We start from the raw sequence: 21543 nt of genomic DNA on the forward strand, positions 1-21543 counted from the left end.
GCAGGCTCCCCACCAAGCAGAGAGTGATCCCAGGACCCTGGGATTATGACCTGAGCCAAAGGCAGATGCTCAACTGACTGAGCAACCCAGGCACCCTCTTTTTACTCATTTAAAAGCAAACCATCACCATCGGTTTTATAAATGGGACAGTCCAGTCAGTCTCCTGGCACCTAGGACACTTTTCACTAGCACAGGAGAGGTATACAATGAGTCACTGCTCTTACCAGGAAAGTTACAAGAAGTCACTTACCAAAGTGAGCCCCAATACTGCTACTTCATTTCTCAGCTCTGTGCTGGGCTCAGTAGGATGGCAAGGGACTTCCATAATTTATATACCCCTTCTGATTTAAAAATTGGAGTTTCATTTTTTAAAATTTCCTCAGCCATTGGCGAGTGGTAGATCTTGCCATATTTTAGAAAACATATACATTAAAACACACACACACACACATGCACACACACAAAATTCCAACATTATGGTATTGACCCAAAAGTAAAATGTCATCCTACTGTAAAGAAGCCTTTACATTTCATGACTGATTTATAATTGGGAAAAACTTGCAGAACAGCTTTTAAGACATTCAACATGTTATTTTAGGGAAGATAGACATATAGTTTGAGAAAGAGGACTATTTCTTATAAATGAAACTACTAAGGCAAAGCTTTGGTGTTAAAATGAAGATATTGGGTCAATTTCCTCCTCAATGAATGAACATATATTTATCACCCAGAATAGTGCCTGATATATAGTAGCATTCAATACATGTGAGCTATGATACCAGTTAGGATCGCAGGTAACAAAACCTGGAAAGAATAGCTTAAATGAGTGAGGGCCTTATCTCAGAAAACAGAAGTCTGGAGATAGACGGCTCGGCCTGCCAGAGAGCTGAAAAAAAAAAATCATTAAAGATAGGGTGTCCTCTGGTTTCTTGTGCCATCATTTTTAGTGGTCACGAGGTGGCTGCTGCTCTCCAGCCATTGCATACACATGTCAGGCAGTAAGCAGTACAAATAGGAAAAAGGAAAGCCTTCATCTAGTGAGGTTTTACCTTTTTACTTGGTCTGCGACCCCCCTCCTCAGGCGTTTCTGCCTACCTCTCATTAGATGTCCTGCAGGCTGGAGAAATGAGTATTTCAGCTGGACATATTGCCACCCCAAACAAAACAGTGTTCTTAACAGAACAGAAGGAGGAATGGAGTGGGTGCAGGTATTTTGTAACGTCCGCCGAGGCAAACATTACTTCCACTGAAAGGCAAACCTAAGGAAATACAAGGTGGAGGGCGTGATCAGGTGTGATTAGGTGAGAAATAGGTAAAGCCCTACGTTTTGAAGTTATTCATTGTGTCAAGTTCTCTTGTCTCTTTTGTTTCTATTGCCCAACTCTGGTCTCATGGCACGTTCTGGTCGCCTCTTCTCTAACTGTTCTCTCTTAACAACGTACCTGCCCCATTCCTTTTCTCCTTTAAGACCATTACAGGGGCATCCGGGTGGCTCAGTGGTTGAGCATCTGCCTTTGGCTCAGGTTGTGATCCTGGGGTCCTGGGATCGAGTCCCACATCAGGCTCCCCGTGGGGAGCCTGCTTCTCCCTCTGCCTGTGTCTCTGCCTCTCTCTGTGTCTCTCATGAATAAATTAAAAAAAATGACTTTCTGCTAACAAATACTGGGACGGTTTATTGCATATAGCCAGAGAGGACACAGGTGTCAGGGCTCGCGGGTTCCACCACTAAGGCCTGTTATGAGGCGGGACAAAGCTTCTTGCAGGCCGGCACGCGCTCTCGGGTCCCCAGAGGCGGGGAACCCTGCGGGGGGACAGGAGGCGCCAGCGGGCAGCGCCGCCCAGGCCCCGCCCCTCCCGCGGGCCCCGCCCAGGCCCCGCCCCTCCCGCGGGGCCCCGCCCCTCCCGCGGGGCCCCGCCCACTGATGCTCCGAGAGTCGCGGCCGCGCGGCGAGCGGAGCCCGGGGGCGGGGCTCACCCTTGCCCTCGGGGGCTCTCGGGCTCCACCAATCAGCGCGCGCCCTGTTGGCCGTCCGCGGCTCCCGCGCCCCTCCCCCTCCCGCCGGCCTCCGCTTCTCAGAATCCAAGATGGCGGGATCCAGGCGGAGGGGTCCCCGGGCCGGGGCTCGGCCTCTTCTCTGCGCCCTGCTGCTGTCGCTTAGTCGCTTCGCCGGGGGCGACGGCACGGGAGGCGACTTTGCGGCCGCGGCCGCCGCGGGCTCCGCCGCCGCGCCGCCACACCGCCGTTTCGAGTACAAATACAGCTTCAAGGGGCCGCACCTGGTGCAGAGCGACGGGACTGTGCCCTTCTGGGCCCACGCGGGGAGTAAGCCGGGCAGGAGGGCGGGGGGCCGGGGCCGGGGCCGGGTCCCGGGGTCCCCTCCGCTCTGCCCTCCCCCGCTGCGCGCCCGCAGGTCGGCGCGGGCCGCCCCCCCCCCTCCCCCCTCCCCGTCCCCGCCCCCCGTCCCCCTGCCCCCCGGTCTCTGATGTCCGTTCTTTCCGTTGGGTCTGGAGGCGTTCAGTTACTTTCCTGCACTTCCAGGCGCTCCCACTCTGGCCTGAGCCGCGTTTCGCCCCAACGCCACGTCCCCCGGGGGGAGTCCGGCGGCCCCATCCGCCGCCATCCCGGGATCCCCTCATCCCCACCCGGGCCCTCCCCCGCCGTCTCCTCCCGGGGTTGCTGGCCACGGTCAGTGCCGCCCCGAGGGCTCCGGAGATGGCATGTGCTGGTTCCAGGGTAGATTTTATTTATTCATTCGTGAGAGACGCAGAGGGAGAAGCAGGCTCCACGCAGGGAGCCCGACGCGGGACTCGATCCCGGGACCCCAGGATCCCGCCCTGGGCCGAAGGCTGCGCCAAACCACTGAGCACCCCCCCCCCCCCCCCCCGGGCTGCCCCTGCTTTCAGGGTAGTTTTAAGACTTGCTGTGTCCGAGGACGCTGTGACGCTCTGGGAACCACACCTGGCATTTGCCTCGCTCAGGGATTTGCTGTGGTCTTCGGTCTTTTCGGTTGTATGGACCCTTGGTGCGATCAGAGCCGCACTTGTCCCTTTACGTAGTAGAAGGGATATATATTTTTTTTTTGGGGGGGGGGGGTATTTCTGCACTTGATACATGAATAACATGACATATGCAGCCTTTTAAAAGTCATACTTAGTTGTTTTTTGTTTTTCTTGAAGTTGAAAGTAATCTCTCTCCGTGTGTTTGTCACTGTGAGTAGATAAGAGCAGCTTTGCTGGATCTTTACACATCTGAAAGAAAACGTCTCTGTCCTTTCTAGTGCTGATGTGTCACTGCTGACTAAGGAATCAGCCCTCACACTTGGCGCGCTGTAACCTCTGTTCAGTGGCCATCGAGTGCACCCTTTGAAACAGAAGGGGTGTAAAAGCCTTTATGTGGGGTGAGAAATTCTGGCATTTTGAGTTTCATCTTTATGTGTAATAAAACAGGCGTCTATAGGAGGTTTGCGTACATCGTTTTTTACAACGCCTGGTGCTTGAAACAGAACATTCCATTTCTAGAAAGTAATCACTGAATAGGAAACACACTTATGAGGGAGGCTCATTTCCCTGAAATTAATGTATAATTTGAAGGTATAAAATTTCAATTTGACTTAATGACCGAAGTCATTAAGTATTTGAAGTAGAGTGCAATTATTTCTGTGAGTCAGGAGGCATTTACCATGTGCCAACCACCAAGCATGTATTATTGGGCTTTTTGTTATCAAGGTAACATGGTTCCTACCGCACTAAGGTGCTGCAGATGTACCAAACACAAATTTTTTTTTTGGGGGGGGGGGGGGATGTTTTTTGGTTTGGAATGATGATGACGTTCTCAGTAGTGGTGGTTGATTTGCTCACTTTTTCACTTCTGCATCTCTGCCCTCCCCCGCTTGCTGGGTCTTTCACTCTTACACCACATGCATCAGCCAATTAAGACTGTTAATCAAGTACTCAAATTAGCTGCCTTAACTTCTCTAAAGGTAGTTGGCCTATACCCAACTAAGCCTGTCTGTTGCAAAAATGTGAAGTCGTGGGAATCCCTAGGTGGCTTAGCCTGCCTTCGCCCCAGGGCGTGATCCTGAGGTCCAGGGATTGAGTCCTGCATCATCCTGCATCGGGCTCCCTCCATGGAGCCTGCTTCTCCCTCTGCCTGTGTCTCTGCCTCTCTCTCTGTGTCTTTCATGAATAAATAAATAAAATCTTAAAAAAAAAAAAAAGTCAAATAGTTTCCCTGGGTAAATCAAAGTTGGATGACTAGACCAGATTTGAAATAAAGGGATGAGTGTTTTAGCCATGACTTTTCTGCATATTGACTCTGGGAACCCCTGCTATGAATACCCCTTGCTCTCATCATCACTGTAGCTTTTCAGTCTGTTTCCTTAATTCCATTGATCATTTTTTTCCCTTTCCATTTTACCCTGAGATCCATTATTTAAAAGTTTTTAAAATAGAGAAATTTAAGGTTTAGTTTAAACATGGATCCATACCCAAATGAAGACCAAATCAATGGTGTTTCTTTTCTTAACTGTCATGTCCTTTTGTACTGTTAGTACACATCCTGGGTTCATAAGGGCACAGAAATGATCAGGGCAATTTGTAACCCTTTGTAGCTCTCAGAGCTTTCACCTTTAGTCTCTGACTTGATCATTTGCAGGCAAGGCAGGTGTTAGCGGTCTTAGAGATGAAAAAACTGCTGCTCAGAAAGGTTAAGGTTCTTGGAAAACTACATAGCTAGTGTCAGTAGAACAGAATTCACATCCAGGTCTTCTGATTCTGTGTCCGGTACTCTTTCCGTGGTACTCTTGCCCCTACCTTTACGTGCTTGAATGTGAGGGTGAGAGACGGTGATTGACCTTACTAAAGTATCTCAACTTGTCTTTTATCAGATCCTTCTAACTGTAAGGACATAATACAGTTATTCCCCAGAATGGGTGTCAGAACTAGTTAATATCCAAGAGGGTGTGTTAGAATTGTTCAAAATTAGGCCCGGTAGATGCCATAATACCTAGTCCTATAACTGGACTAGCTAACATTGAAATACTTCTATGCACTTACATGCCTGTGCGGTTATTAGAGAAATGGAGTAAACTTGCCTACAGTCAAGTAGCTAGGAAGTGGTGGAGCTGGGATTTGAACCTAGCTTAGAAATGCAAACCACCATTTTGGAAACCACAGTTCTCTTTGAGAATCTGCTGATGCTAAAGAACTATTTATCGACCTTCTCTCTAGAAGAATGTATATATGCACAAAATTTTGCATCTAACTTTTGGGGTGTTTATGGAAGTGATCAAGCCCAGCCCCTTCATTTTACAGGTGAACATATGGTGAACCCAAGACAGTAAGAGAATTATTTGCTCAAAGTCTCACAGCTGAACTGAGACTAGGAATAAGTCTCTTGATTCTTAGTGGTATGTTCTTTTCACACTGTTTGAGCTTTCTAACATCTATAAACCTGTAGAATAGCTTGCAGTTTTTAAAAAATAATACACAAGTTTTTGAGGTACTTGAGAAAGAATATTATGGGAATCAAATAGTTGGTTTGCTTTTTAAGCCATAATTTCCTCCCTCCTGCCCCTTGAATTTTTAGTGTATGATTGCAGCTTTTTTTTTTTTTTCCAGTTATTTCACTGTTCAAAAGATGGATGTGGGAGGGCAGTTAGAAAGCTCTAAAATTTTTAAAGTTGAAACTGTCAACATGTCATTTTTCCTAACAAAATTATTATACAGGTTACCAAGTTAAAATTAGATGGCTATAGGTATATGGAACAGCTTGGTGATGGTTTATTGAGTTTTACCTAATTATAACTTAAAGTTCTTTTTCCCTGATTTTTGTTCTAGATGCTATTCCAAGTTCAGATCAGATTCGAATAGCACCATCTTTAAAAAGCCAGAGAGGATCAGTGTGGACAAAAACAAAAGCAGCCTTTGAGAACTGGGAAGTTGAGGTGACGTTTCGGGTGACTGGAAGAGGTCGAATTGGAGCTGATGGCCTGGTATGATAATTTCTTTAACTTAGAAAATGTATGTCAATGCATATGCCACTAGCCTCTAAATGTCCCTTGTTGTCTATTTACAGGCAATTTGGTATACAGAAAATCAAGGCTTGGAGGGTCCTGTGTTTGGATCAGCTGATATGTGGAATGGCGTTGGAATATTTTTTGATTCTTTTGACAATGATGGAAAGGTATATTTGTTGTTGGGACTGTGACCTACTTGACTATATCTGCTAACAGAGTTAGGGTATGAGAAATACAGCTTATTAGCACTTTTGACAGGTTAGTAGTTAGAGAAATCACCGAACTATATATTAAGTATGAGGATTAGTCTTTCTATAACCGAGACTTAAGAAATTAAAAGCTCTTTGCTCATGATTTGTCATACACCCAAACCTGAGGTCTCAATGAATCTCCAGCTCTGAGAACTTTGCAATGACCTCCCTCCCCAGTGCCCTATATGTGCTTAGTAATTTTGATGCATGAGCCTGAGTCATTTAGAGGTAGGCAGTGAAACCAGCAGTGTTTAGAATTATAGTTTGTTTTCATGAAAACACCCTTGTGTGTTACTGCTACTAGCTCACATGTTAGTACCTTTTTGTATGTTAATCACTCCTTTTTGATCCACCAATTTCTCTGATGAAATCTTTAGGAGAGCCTTTTAAAACAGTTCAGAACAAAATGTACTTGCAAACAATTAACTTGTGCTCCTTAGCAGCCTTAGGATTGATGATCTTTGTTTCAGTTAGTAGTTTCTCTGCTGATTGTCAGAGGTCATTATTAAGAGTTTAAAGGAGAACTCGAATAACTCCTCAATGTTGAGATGCATTAGTCTTCCTGTTACTAAGCTTCCTTGGTCCCACCCTTGTCCCACACAGTGAGCCCTCAAATATGTGTTGTAGTTGGTTTTTCACGTAGATCACATCATCAGTCTTGATTGAGGTGTTGAGAGACTGTTTTTGAATGATTTTAAGAGTTTACTAAATTTTTTCTAAATCAATAGAAATCTTCATTATTTTAAAATTTTTGAGTCGTGGAATTTTAGAGATATAAAAGGCTTTACAGCACTTCTAGAATGACCTAGAATTGTTTGATCTAAGGACTTTAAAACAAATCATTTTTTTATTTTTAGAAAAATAATCCTGCTATAGTAATTATAGGCAACAATGGACAAGTCCATTATGATCATCAAAAGTAAGTGTGTGCTTTTTGTATTATTTGATTTTAGCTTCTTTTTGGAAACCTTGTAAAAATATTGTTGCAAATCTGAGTATTTTCCAGATGAGATATTATTCTTTTTCTTGGGTTGTATTTTATAACTTGGTAGAAAGGTCTTATTTTAATATGGTCCTGTTTTAAAGTTCACTCAATAGACCACCTCATATTCAAACATAAAAACGTGTTGTTTTATTTAACCTAAAATTATGTAATATTTTGAAAGATTTATAAAATGTTCCTGGTTCTCAGTGATGCCATTAGTCGTGTTTCTTTCATCTTTATCTTTCAAAAATAAAGTTGAAACTCTTGACCAAATAGCCAAGAAATTTACACCACCTTATTCATCCTTCATGTCACTTTATTTAAAGATTTTCAATAGGCTACAAGATTTCTAAGTGTTTGGTATATTTATAATGTGTATGAATTGTGTATGTATAGTTTTTATTTTTACGGGTTTGTTTTGGGAGGAATTACCTTTGAGCCAATCAGTGAGTTGTAAGAAAAATTACTCATGTGCACTTCTGTTTACTGTTTCCTGCCTTCATAATTTTTAATCATCCTGGTTCATCATGACCATCATGACCATCATGACCAAACTAGAGGTGCCAAGGCTGCCTCCTTGTGAGTCTTATTCAGTTGTTGTGAGGTAGAATCTAGGCACCTGCATTTTTAAAAGCTCTATACGTATTTCAATTCTGCCCTGACATAAAGGACTATTGCCCTCGTCTCAGGTCGAAGAGTAGAACTTTCCTCTTGCTGTCAGCACTTGGTAACATTGACTTCTGACATTATCCATAGTTCTGACAGGAATCATGGGGAAAACTTGGTGCATTAACTTTGTGTCTTTTGAATAAGTAACCTGAAATATCCCAAGACTTTGTCATCGCTTGATTTTATTTTATCTTCCTGGACACTGATCATCTTAAGTAGTGAGTTTCTAAACATTAAGAAGCATTCTTACGTTTTCTGTTTGTTTTCCCTTTCCTCATACTGTAGTGATGGTGCTAATCAAGCTTTAGCAAGTTGCCAGAGGGACTTTCGTAATAAACCCTATCCTGTCCGGGCAAAGATTACATATTACCAGAAGGCACTGACAGTAAGTAACATGCACTTAGAGATGTTCAGGTGAATAGTATTCTAGTGGAACTTTTCGTTTTGAGTCTTTGATAGGAATTAAAGGCATGTAAATTTGGATATTGTTTATGTACTCAGCGTTACCAAGAGAGAACAGAAGTGACTTTAAAGAATTGGCGTAAGTGGTCATGTGTTGTAAAACCTTGCCAGTAGGTTTGCGTTTAGTCAGTACCCGTTTAAGCACCCTACTTGCTATGTGCCACACATTATATACATACCCAAACCATCAGGATACAAATCTGAGTAAGACAAAGGTCATTTTCTCCAAAGAACTTGAAGTCTAGTGGAGGGGAGACACTTCTGTAACATTACTGTGCTAGGTGGTATACATGCTGTGGCACACATACCACTAAGGAATCAAGGGGTTAGAATCCTGTAACTGCAGGTGGGAGTGGGGAAGGTCAGGAGCAGTTTCTCAGAGCTGAGCTGCACCTGGAAGGGGAAGTGGAAATTTCTTAGATGGGATGCATATTACAGGAAGAGAAGAGAAGCACGGAGACTTTTTAAAATTTGAGAAAAGCATGTAATTTGAAACGGCTAGAGAGTAGAGGAGACTGTGGGTAGTGGGGTTAAGAGGTTGGGGGTGACAAGTCACACAGGTCTTGGGTAGTTTATCCTGTAAGGAACCGTTTACAGTCTTAAGCGGTAAAAGTGAAATGATCTCTTTTGCAGTTTGGGAAGATGACTTGGGCAGCAGTGTTCTTATAATGGTATTTGTGAAAGGAGTCTCCTACACTTAATGGGCCCCACCCAGTATTCTGTACTTTACATGCAGTTTCTCACTTACTCTTTCCAACAGCCCTAGGGGGCAGTCATCCCCATCTTATTCTCAGGGAAATGGGATATGGGACATTTTAAGTTACTTAGTGTCATACTACAAAAGTAACGCAGTCATGATTTGAACCGAGTACTGAGTACCGTCTTCCCTGCAAGAATCCACTTGCAGTCTGAGCCAGGGAAGAGGAGAGGCAATTAGGACGGAGAGACTGTGCTTGAGGGTGGGAGGGTATGTGCAGTGGGGGAGTCAAAAGAGAGTTCCCGGATTTCTGGTCAATTGTACAACTGAGCCAGGAAGCAGTACATTTGTTTGTGTTTGAATTTGAGTGAGAAGTGGGAAGGCAGAGGGTTGGTAATGAGTTTACCTGTAGACACATTGAGTTCAGGGTATTTTTAAAGTGGGTATATCCAGCTAGCAGTTCTATGATTACTAATAATATGAACTTTGCTTATTAAAGGTGTCATCAATACCTGATTGTGTAATACTTATAAATTAAAAATACATGTTTAAATTTTTCTTTCCTCAAAATCATGAGTTAGCCTTGTACTGGCAGACAGTTCTTTGGAAAACTTTATATTGGCTCAGCCTTAAATTCCAAACTAATTTAAAAGTATCAGAATAGAGGAGATGTCCAGTCCATTACAGTTGCCTTGGACTTAGGTTCCACTGTAATTATTACACATCCTATACTGTTTCATTCGAGTCATCGGGAAGTCACGCTCACCTTCACATGGCAGGACCCAGACACCAGCCGGAGTGCAGACATGCACATTAGTTCACATGTTTTAGGGGGGCTGCCTACACGACCCAACGCAGTGAACCATACCAACAATATCCAGAACAGTCGTCCTACAAAATGTCCTCCCAAAGGAGTTCCATAGTTGGAAGAGACGTGGCATGGCTATGCAGATTAGCACATTAAAGATTCTAGGAAGTCATGGAAATACTTTTGCACATAATATCTGTGACTGTCCATAGAGTTAGTGTTCTGAGGAATACATTTGAGAGAGACTTGGCGGGATACACGACTGATATCATAGTTCTGGCCCTAATATGTTTGCTCAGCCTCCTCTCTTCCTGTAGTACTCTCCCCTTTTCTCTCTGTGTGGCAGAGCGATGCTTATTCTTGAACACACTAGGTCAGATCCCTGTTCCATCAGATTTCCCAAAAATCGGCTCATAATTATCTATCACTCCGAAACTCTGTTTCTTTTTCTTTAATACATATTTGGCCTTTAATATATGTTGTCTTGAATTATTATTAACTATGATTTGTTTCTTCTCATCAATATGTTCATAAACTTGTCAGTGCAGACATCATATCTGTGTTCCTGACAGTCCCTAATATTGTGCTCATTTTAGTAACAAGAAATGTTTATTGAGTTAGTACCTAAACATTTGTCTTGTCCCAATTGTTTGAACTTCAGAGGGAAAAAGCAAAGGGGAGCAAGAAATACTGTTAGTAGAAGAACATAGTCAGAACAAGAGATTTTTAAATACTGCTAGTGTAGTATTTAACAACGGGTTGAAACTATAAGATGAATAAGGGATATTAGGTGAATACTGATGATCTCATGAGAAGTGTTACTGGTACTAATCAGTGGGTGTGTGCTAACTGTACAATCACATACCTAACATTCCTTCAAACTCAGAGCACAGTGAATATATTTTTCCCTCTTTTTTTTTTTTTTTTTTTTTTTAAGAATTAATGCTAGACAGTAAAGACTCCTAATGGATTTTCGGTTTGTTCAGGTTCAAGGAAAAAGTACTGGAATAGTTGAGAATTTTTAGTATTAGAATTAGGATGTGATTAACTTAACACCTTTGTTTTTTATCTCAAAGACAATGTCTTACTCATAGTTGATTCTGATTTGAAACACGGTAGAGGGCAGCCCCGGTGGTGCAGCAGTTTAGCGCCACCTGCAGCCCAGGGCATGATCCTGGAGACTCTGAATCAAGTCCCGCGTCAGGCTCTCTGCGCGGAGCCTGCTTCTCCCTCTGCCTGTGTCTCTGCCTCTCATTCTCTCTCTGTATCTCTATGAATGAATAAGTAAAATCTTTAAAAAAAAAAAAAAAAAGAAAGAAACACGGTAGAGCAGAACCATTCATAAATGTTGTAAACTGAAATAGCATTACTGATTGGAGGGAACAGACTATTAATGTTAGCCAACTAATGGAAGGTGGTTTTAAAAAATTGGTAGTGAGGCATCTGGATGGCTCAGTCAGTTAAGCATCTGGTTCTTGATACTGATCAGGTCTTGATCTTAGAGTTGTGAGTTCAAGTCCCACTTGTGCTCCCCTCTGTGTGGGAGCCTACTTTAAAAAAAAAGAAAAAAAGAATTTGGGACGCCTGGGTGGTTCAGCAGTTGAGCTTCTGCCTTTGGCTCAGGTGGTGAGCCTGGAGTCCCGGGATCGAGTCCCACATTGGGCTCCCTGCATGGACCCTGCTTCTCACTCTGCCTGTGTCTCTGCCTCTCTCTGTCTCTGTGTCTCTCATGAATAGATAAATAAAATCTAAAAAAAAAAAAAAAAAAGAATTCAAAAAAATTGGTAGGAGTTCACGTTTCCATCCTATGTTACCTGGAGATTTACGCTACATACTGATTGACAGGCATCTTGATCTCTTGCAAAAAATGTGGACAGAGTACTACTATATCATTTTACATATGTGACTAAATCCTGTCACTCACTGACAAGTGATAGTTGCATCTGGAAGTAATAATAAGTAATAATAGCAAGTGCCTTGCTCTGGTGCCACATCCCTCCTCCTCTTCCACTCTGTCTCAGCCACTCTTAGTTGGGTTGCTAGAAGTGAAAGGCTGGGTCACTGCTTGCCTGGGATCAGAATAGCTGTGTGCTGGCTTCCTGTGCTACCTTGGGATTCCAAGATTCTTTTAAAGACATTTTGGGTTATTACTTGAAAAATACATTCTGCAGAGTAGAAAGTTAGATACCCTTTCAGTTTTTCATTTTTTGCCTTTTTGTCAATATGATTTCTGTCCCTTCTGCTCGCTCACTCTCTGCTAACACCCCCTCCCCAGTTGAATGAATGTCACTCCTTTCTATGGCAATCTAATTCTCAGCTACCTATAGTCAAAACTGTAAATTCATCCTATTCATTTGAGCTATAGCACTGGGGTTTCAGAAGGAGTCTGATCCCTCTCTTGGATAAATCATTCAAAGGATATCATTGTGGTTCCCTGAGTCTTCTATTTTGGAAGATTTTCATGGAACATTATCAAAGATTTCTCTTTAAGCCTTTGACACATTGTAGGGTAAAAAACTTTAAAACGAACTATCTTGTATAATGATGTTAATAAATAAGTGAGGTTATTTCATGGACAGGGGATTATCCTTTATAATAGAGAAAACTGATAGCTTTTTGACAGTTGGTTAGTAGACCAAATATAAAGATGAATTAGTCATAAGTTGACTACTTGAAATTCATTTTACAGTGTCTGTTGTAAAAGCTATAGCTGTGGTATATCTTTTTAGGTAATGATCAATAATGGCTTCACACCAGATAAAAACGACTATGAATTTTGTGCCAAATTGGAAAATATGGTTATCCCTCCTCAAGGGCATTTTGGAATATCTGCTGCAACTGGAGGTCTTGCCGGTAAATCTTGCTATCTTTTAATATTAAAAGTTTGTGAATTGAGTTTCATTGGTAGACTTGTTTACTTTTAACTTTTTAAGACTAGCTGTAACCTTTACATAGTCTGCAGAGCCAGTCTTTTAGTAACTTGGATCTGCTAATTTTCTACTGACTTCTGTAGGTATACCTTTGGCTGGTGCTGCATACAGCTGTTGGTTGATATTTAAGTCAAGGCTAAAATAGGTTATTTGCCAGGTGATTTAGGATCCTGAAAGTTGTCACAGCACATTGAAATTAATTTGGTAGCCTGAGGAAATATTATTGGGGACTAAAGTTTAAACAAGATATAGTTACCATATTTCCCCCATATCTGGTGATAATCTTCTCATTTGACATTAATACCATCTTGTGTTTAAAAATATATATCATCTTGGGATCCCTGGGTGGCTCAGCAGTTTAGCACCTGCCTTCGGCCCAGGGCGTGATCCTGGAGTCCTGGGATCAAGTCCCACGTCGGGCTCCCTGAATGAAGTCTGCTTCTCTCTCTGCCTGGGCCTCTGCCTCTCTCTCTGTGTGTGTCTCATGAATAAATAAATAAAATCTTTAAAAAATATATATGTATATATATATATATATATATATAATCTTGTGTTTATGTGATATGTTGTATAATTTTTTATTATTTTCAAATATATGATTGTTCCTTATAATATCATAGGGAAGGAGGGAGAGGTTAGATTGTATTCACCCTATTTTTAGTTAAGTTTGCCAAATCTTAAAGTACGTTATAAATATTACATGGCCAGTAATGGCCAGACCAAGGCAAGTCTTGGTTTGGATTTCAGTGCCCTATTATATACGTCTTCATCTGAAGTTATGTAACTTACACACTTAAAGTGTTAAAATTTTCTCTTTCATTTGCTGCATATCTCCATCTCCATAACAGTGGTAGAAAGCATAGCAATTGCCACTTGGAATTAATTGCTCTTGCTTTGCTGACATGACTAGCCAGGATTGATATTTTAGGTCAGCATTATGAGGTTTGATCTGCTAAGTCTGTTTTCAGCTTAAATGACCTGAAATTAATTTGATTTTTAAAGTAATGATTTTAGATAAAGTAAAATTATTAATATCTGCTGTGTGAGGGAAATAAATATGAATGATGTATAGAGTGGTCATATTATCTACATTGGAATGCTTTGAGAATAAAAGAAGATGGTATTAGTAATGCCAGCATGACATGGAAAAATCCACACGTCCCAGTAAGCCAGGACGAAGCAGTGTCAAGTTTAGACTAAGAAGTAAAGCAGGCAGTGGTAAGTACTCTAAGAAAGGTTGAAAGAAAGGTGCAGAAATACATGAAGGACAGTATTTTGTCTCGTTTGGCTGGGACACAGCCTGGGAAGGAGTTTTGTGGGGAAATGTGAGAGGCTCTTGGTGTCAGGTTTAAGAGTTTCGGCTTACTTTGACCCCCTGTTTGTTCATTCTCTTATCCCTTATTTATTAAACATCTTATATAGTAAACAGTGTTAAGTATTCTGGTTTAGGATAAAAGAAAATGAATTTTAGTTTATTTCTGATGCAGATCTTTCTGGTGAATTCTTATCTTTAAGCTCATGGAAGCAGTATTTGCCTTGAGAGCTAATTTTTGTTATTTTTTTATATTAATTATTTTTAAAACAATAGATTTCTCTAACTTTATAACCATAAAAATTATCTCTTACGGAGTTTTTTCTGTTTTTTTTTTTTTTTTTTTTTTTTTTACTTTGTAGATGACCACGATGTCCTTTCTTTTCTGACTTTCCAATTGACTGAGCCTGGGAAAGAACCGGTACATATACACTTCTTTTTTTTCCAGAAGTTTATTTTCAGTTTATTAGCATCTCCTTGTAGCCGAGAACGTGGGCAGCCCAACTTAGGTTTGGGTCTTGTTTCTACCTGTTACTGCTGTATGACCTTGTAAACATTACTTAACCTCTGTACTGCTCCATTTCTTCACTGGTAAGACTGAGACATTGGTACTAGCCACCTCATGGTGTCAGAAGCATTACCTAAGACAATGCACTCCTAGCAGGCACTCCATAAATGGTAGTGGATAGTATTGTTATTTTGTTATAATTATTTGTAGCAAGAGTAAATTGTTATAATTTAAATAAGAAATAACATTTTTATGTTAACCTTTCAACTAGTGTAGAATGGCTAAAATGAAGGGGAAGAAAGTATATTGAGGTTTATTATTTTTTCTTATCTTTGAAATTTTTTAATGATATATTCCTAAATTCCAAAAAAAGCCTACTGCAGATAAAGAAATTTCAGAAAAAGAAAAAGAAAAGTACCAAGAGGAGTTTGAGCACTTTCAGCAAGAATTGGATAAAAAAAAGGAGGAATTCCAGAAGGGCCATCCTGACCTTCAGTGGCATCCTGGTGAGTTGGAGGAAGCTTTCCTCAGAGCTACACAGGGCTTATGGCACATGCCTTTGTCCCTTCCTTGAGCTCTTGTCTGGCATATCCAAGTAGTTTCCAGAAGCAATATGTGAATGAATCTTCTGCCTTCACAAGGCTTGGAGGTTGATGTTTCTACCAATAAGAGTGTGGCTTTAGGAAAGTATGGGGTGGGAGATCCCAGGTAATATGGATGAACAGTGATCCGCTAAAGCGCAGGCTCTCTTTCAACAGGGATTCTGTGTTTTTATTTACTGCTCTGCCCCCTAACCTAAAAAAAAAAAAAAAAAAAAAAAAGCAAAAAAAACCCCACACACACAAAACCCAGAAAACTCCAATGCTCACCAGTAGACCAGTAGTTGAGACTCAGTAAATGTTTGTGGAATAAAATCATCTAGGGTTTATGTCTTTCCTTTGAGTGGCAGACACTACCTTATTAATGTAGAGATAATACTGGAAACATATCAAAATTCTTGTGAAAGTAATACGAAATGATCTTCTGGCTCTCCTCCTCTTACTGTTTGACACAACTCCAGACTTTAAAATTTACAAATTTTAAAATAATTGGTCTAAGCCAGTGTTGAACTCAAGTGTGCTATATGTCAAAAATAAAATGAAGAGTCCAAATTGAGTGGCTTATATTATCTGCTTTTATTTAACGTTCCCATCAGCACACATGATCCAAGCTGTATTTAATAAAGCCTATAGCTAGTTTTTGTCCTCTTGGTAGTATATGATCTTCTAAATAATCAATAATATGAAACAGACTTAATGAAGATAAAAATGAAAAATTTAGGGATGCCTGGCTGGCTCAGCAGTTGAGTGTCTGCTTTCACCTCAGGGCGTGATCCCAGGGTCCTGGAACCAAGTCCTACATTGGGCTCCCTGCGAGGAGCCGGCTTCTCCCTCTGCCTGTGTCTCTACCTCTCTCTCTGTGCCTCATTAATGGATAAATTAAATCTTAAAAAAAAAAAAAAGAAATTTAATTCTTTTCTTGGATTTGTTTTAAATATCACATGATTTGTGAGTATATCCTGAAGCTTATTTATAGAAAGTGTTTGAAATCTTGTTTTTAGCATAGTCAGCTTTAAAAGGAAAATCATATGGTCACAACTTCATTTTTAAATTTATTACATAAATAAAATGCACAGATTTTAAGAGTGTAGTTTGATGAATTTTGACAAATGTGTTTCATCATCATTCAAGTCAATACATAGAATATTTTTATCACCCCAAGATCTTTGATCATGCCTCTTTCAAGTCAGCCCCCCTCCACAGAGGCAACTACTATTCCTGATTTCTAGTAATACAGATTAGTTTTGTCCTTTTATATAAATAGAATCATATAGTATATTTGAAAGAAAATTATTTTTAGGTGAAAAAATTCAGGGGGATCCCTGGGTGGCACAGCAGTATAGCGCCTGCCTTTGGCCCAGGGCACGATCCTGGAGACCCGGGATCGAATCCCACATTGGGCTCCCAGTGCATGGAGCCTGCTTCTCCCTCTGCCTGTGTCTCTGCCTCTCTCTCTCTCTCTCTGTGATTATCATAAAAAAATAAATAAATAAAAATTAAAAAAATTAAAAAAAAATTTCAGAACTAATCTATCATAAGTGTTCAGCCACCAGAGACAGCAAAAAACAAATAGTAATTTTGTCATGATTGAATCAATTATCTGCATGTTTACTGTTGGGGAGGTCTTACCACTAAAGTAGATCATATTGGTGATACTCTAATTTTAGCATATGTTGATACTTCAGTCACTTATGATATTTCAGAAACTACACATGTTGGTGGTTTTGGTCATTTTGGTTTGCAATTTCCATTTCAGCAGACGAAGTATTTGAGAGTGTAGGAGACCGTGAACTGAGACAAATCTTTGAAGGACAAAATCGTATCCATCTTGAAATCAAGCAGCTGAACCGACAGTTAGATATGATTCTTGATGAGCAGAGAAGATACGTCTCTTCCTTGACAGAGGAGATCTCTAAAAGAGGAGCAGGGATCCCAGGGCATCAGGGACAGGTAAGCTTTCCAAATTTGCATGTGTGCCCTAGGTAGCGTCTGATGGAGGGGAAGGAGGAGGGAAGGAAAGAAAGACTACTCTGTCATCTGTTCCTACAAAACTTGGTTCTTCCATTTTTCTTCCAGGTCACTCAACAAGACCTGGATACCATTGTGAACACTCAGCATGAGATCCTGAGACAAGTAAATGAAGTGAAGTAAGTCTACAGAAGTAAAATCTGTTAGGTGATACATTTATCCAGAATTCCTGATGTCTGTCTGTCTGTCTGTGTCTCTCTCTCTTTCTCTATGCAAGCCCGTTATTATTGTAAGGATTCTGGATGAGGATAAGAATCACTTTCTAGATTCATTTTATAAATTGGGGAGTGGCAAGTGCAGGAACCTTTGGTATTCAAAAACTGCCAGCAGGCTTAAAGTTTTGAATTGTGCCAAGCCAGAAGAGAAAAAAATGTTTTAGCATCTCTTAAAAAAGTACATTTGTCACGCAGCTACTTGATATCCAGGAGTATTCATACATTTCTAAAATAAAAAGAATATATGTAATAGGTAACAATTCTGTGAAAAATCCTAGAAGAGTAAGGGTAGCATTATAGGACTGTAATTACAAGCATGCCTGATGCGGGAACTTCTTTCTGATGAAACGAAACCATTTTCAAGGAAACATGCTGCGTGACTACCTCTCTTTCATTCCGTCTTGTACTCTGAGACTGAACAAGGAGTTGGAGCAGAGAGGAGGTACTGTGTCCTTGGAACTTTGATAAGTTTCTAAAAAGTATTCACTTAAGCAGATAATTAACAGCTTTCCATGCCTAGAGTAGAGAAACAGCCAAAATGTTACATTTTATAAGCCAGCACTTCAGAGCACTGCACCAACCAATACAGTCCTTGACAAACAAGAATGTCAAAGTGAGTTCTTTAACATTGGAAAATTAAACAGTACTAGGTTAAACAGGAGGTAATAATATCTACATAGAGAGATTAAAGGCAACTCCACTTATAACTGCATATTTGTACTTCTTTCACTTCTCTGGCATTTAAAAAAATCTTTAAGTTGTAAACTCATGATTAAAATATTTATAATCCTAAATAGTTTAATTTTTTCAGAAGTAGACTGGATAATGTAACATGTAAAATTTTTTTTATTTTGATCTAATTTCGGCTTCAGACTTGCAAAAATAGTAGTTTCCATGTATCTCTCACTCATCTTCCCCTAACGCGCAGATCTTACATAAACATAGCACAGTTGTCAGAGCCAAAAAATTAACACCAGTACAGTACTATTTTTTTAAATTCTTTTAAAAGATTTTATTCATGAGAGAGACAGAGAGAGAGGCAGAGACATAGGCAGAAGGAAAAGCAGGCTCTCTGTGGGGAGCCTGATGGTGGATTCGGTCCTAGGACCCTGAGATCACAACCTGAGCCAAAGGCAGCTGCTCAACCACTGAGCCGCCCAGGTGCCCCCCCACTGGTAACAGTATTATTAACTAAACTAATGATCTTATTCAGATTTCGCCCATTTTTCATGCATACCTTTTCTTCCATTCCAGGATCCTATCCAACAACACACATCTCATGAGCTCTATCTCTTTGGACTTCTACTGTCTGAAATAGTTCATCTTCCCTTGTCTTTCATGACCGTGACAGCTTCTGCATTGAGCAGTTATTTGGTCCATTGTCTCACAATTTGGGTCTGTCTGGTGTTTACTTGTGATTGGATGGAGGTTCTGCATTTTTGACAACAATACAACACTGTATCATGTTCATGACATTGGCCGTGATCACTTGGTTGTTGTGGTTTCTTTGTGCTTTCCCTATTTTAAAGTTACTATCTTTCCCTCAGTGATTAATTATATTTTGGGAAAGATACTTTGAGACCATGTAAATATATAAATATCCTGTTTCAGTTTAAACTTTTGCTTGCTAATTGTAGCATCCATTGATGTCTTGCCTGAAACAAGAATGAGATGTTTCCCAAATACTGATTTTTTTTTTTCTATTTCATCATTCCTTCCCATGTTTTATTGGAATTCTGTAAGGACCAGCTCTCTTCTCCATTTATTTATTTAATCAATTATTTATATCATATGGACTCATGGGTATGTATTCTGTGGTCACAGTCCTACCTATCATTATTTATTGCTCAAATTATTCAGCTCTGGTAATTAAGAACTCCTCCAGATTGGCTTCTGTGTTCTTTGAACAAGTTCCCATCTTTTTTTTTTTTTTTTTTAAAGATTTTATTTATTTATTCATGAGAGACAGAGGAGCGGGGGTGGGCAGAGGGAGAAGCAAGCTCCTTGCAGGGAGCTTGATGCGGACTCGATCCCGGGTCTTCAGGATCACGCCCTGGGCCGAAGGCAGTGCTAAACCGCTGAGCCCAAGTTCCCATCTTTTTAAAAAGCATTTCTTTACTTTCTGGTGCTACACTGTGTCTTAGTCTCATTTTGTATTTTCTCTGCCCCAGCTCTAGAATCAACCACTTCTCCAGTGAGCTTTGGTTCCTTTTATTGAAGAAAGGTATTTAGAAACCCAAGATCTGGACAGTTGGGTGTGCTTATTACCTCTGCAGTGCTGCTGCTTCTAGGCCCTCTCAGTAGACAGAGCTAGGGAATATATGAATGTATACTAACCCACACATATACACATCTTTATTTTTGTACCCATCACTCTACATTTGCATTTAAACCCTGGGAGTGGGCAGCCCGGGTGGTGCAGCGGTTTGGCGTCATGTGTCACCTGCAGCCTAGGGTGTGATCCTGGAGACCCGGGATCGAGTCCCACATCAGGCTCCCTGCATGGAGCCTGCTTCTCCCTCTGTCTTTGTCCCTGCCTCTCTCTCTCTCTCTGTCTATGAATAAATAAGTAAAATTAAAAAAAACAACCCTGAGATATCCAGACACCTTGGATTCTGATTGGACTCATCTAGGCTGAATGTTATAGAATCTATTTTCACCTTCTTTCCTTATTTAAAAATTCTTCCTCCAGGAGGGAGAAATTTGGTCTTTATTATCTATAATATATTTATTTATTTTAGTGTACACAAAATGTACCTATAAAGTGGTATTAAATTGTTAACTTGTATCCCTGTGAGAAATATATTCACTGATGGATTTATGTAAAGGTCCTTCTTGTCTAACCGTCCAGTTTGTAATGCAGACACTATTTTCCAATTACTTAGTACGGTTCTTTCCCCACCCTTTTCAGTATGGTTGTGATATGCATTTATAATGGAGTTAGGTTCTTTGTTAGCATTTGTATTCTTCCTATATCCTGGTTGATTTTAATTGTGTGTTTTTGGGGTATATGAAGGATATGCGAAAATGGTAGTTCGGAGAGACTCTTAAGACGAAATTTATATGTTCAGTACCCCTCTTCATCACTACCACCTCACTCCCATTTCCCCCCCTTCCTAGCCTTTTCCCACCGACCCCCTGTTGGTAACTTATCCCATTAATTTCTAGTTTGTTCTTCCTGTATTTCTCCTGCACATGTGTATTTTCTTAGATTCTCTTCTTTCTTACATGAATGGTAGTATATTCTAGACACCCTTTTGTGCTTTGCCTATTTCACTTAACAGTGGTACTAGAACGTCTTAAGATTCAATTAGTGGTTAGTAAATCCTAGTCATCTGGCTGTATTATCCATGAAAACACTTACTTAGAGTCGTTAGCACTCCTCATAAACTCCCACCCGTTGAGAACAAATGTCATGCATACCATAAGTTAAGGTAAAAACTGAACTCAGATTTCTGAATTTGTCCTCTAGAGCTTTTTTCCTTCTGGATAGGCTTCAGAAACTGTAAAGAGAGAGGAAATATTTGCCTTTTATGGAGAGAGTGGTGTATGTCTATGGGTTTTCATATCCTCCGAGAATCATAAAATTTTTTTAACAGTAGCATGTAATACAGTACCCTTCAGTTTACAGAAAAAGAAAAAAAAGGCCCTGACTGTTAAAGGGTCACAATATAAAACAGTCAGAATTAGTTTTATTATCTCTCCACTTTCAAATGCTATTTCTAGCATACCAGAACACCTTACCAATTTTTATTTTCATTTTAGACATTTTCAAACATACAAAGAAGTTGAGCATAGGGATCCCTGGGTGGCGCAGCGGTTTAGCGCCTGTCTTTGGCCCAGGGCGCGATCCTGGAGACCCGGGATCGAATCCCACATCGGGCTCCCAGTGCATGGAGCCTGCTCCTCCCTCTGCCTGTGTCTCTGCCTCTCTCTCTCTGTGTGTGACTATCATAAATAAATAAAAATTAAAAAAAAAAAAAAAACAAAGAAGTTGAGCATAAAAGCCGTCCGTCATACTCCATCCCCCAGTTGGAACAGTTGTTAATAACTGGATGTTGT

General features: G+C 40.6%; 1 protein-coding gene across 3 annotated transcripts in view; it reads left to right on the forward strand.

The window, feature by feature from the left end:
• The first annotated feature begins 2070 nt into the window (after nt 1-2070).
• Nucleotides 2071-21543, forward strand: part of LMAN1 (lectin, mannose binding 1) — a 28827-nt gene continuing 9354 nt past the window's right edge. For 2 of the 3 annotated variants that reach the window (XM_038525880.1, XM_038525881.1), the window contains exons 1-10: nt 2071-2323; nt 5839-5993; nt 6077-6184; nt 7126-7187; nt 8208-8307; nt 12619-12742; nt 14494-14552; nt 15013-15145; nt 16995-17188; nt 17315-17385. In XM_038525880.1, the coding sequence (XP_038381808.1) occupies nt 2086-2323; nt 5839-5993; nt 6077-6184; nt 7126-7187; nt 8208-8307; nt 12619-12742; nt 14494-14552; nt 15013-15145; nt 16995-17188; nt 17315-17385 (1244 nt within the window). In that variant the 5' untranslated portion in view covers nt 2071-2085. The remainder of the gene's footprint in view (nt 2324-5838; nt 5994-6076; nt 6185-7125; nt 7188-8207; nt 8308-12618; nt 12743-14493; nt 14553-15012; nt 15146-16994; nt 17189-17314; nt 17386-21543) is intronic. The other variant, XM_038525882.1, reaches the window with a different exon arrangement.

The sequence above is a fragment of the Canis lupus genome, chromosome 1 (assembly GCF_011100685.1).
Source record: "Canis lupus familiaris isolate Mischka breed German Shepherd chromosome 1, alternate assembly UU_Cfam_GSD_1.0, whole genome shotgun sequence".
Classification (NCBI taxonomy): Eukaryota; Metazoa; Chordata; class Mammalia; order Carnivora; family Canidae; genus Canis; species Canis lupus.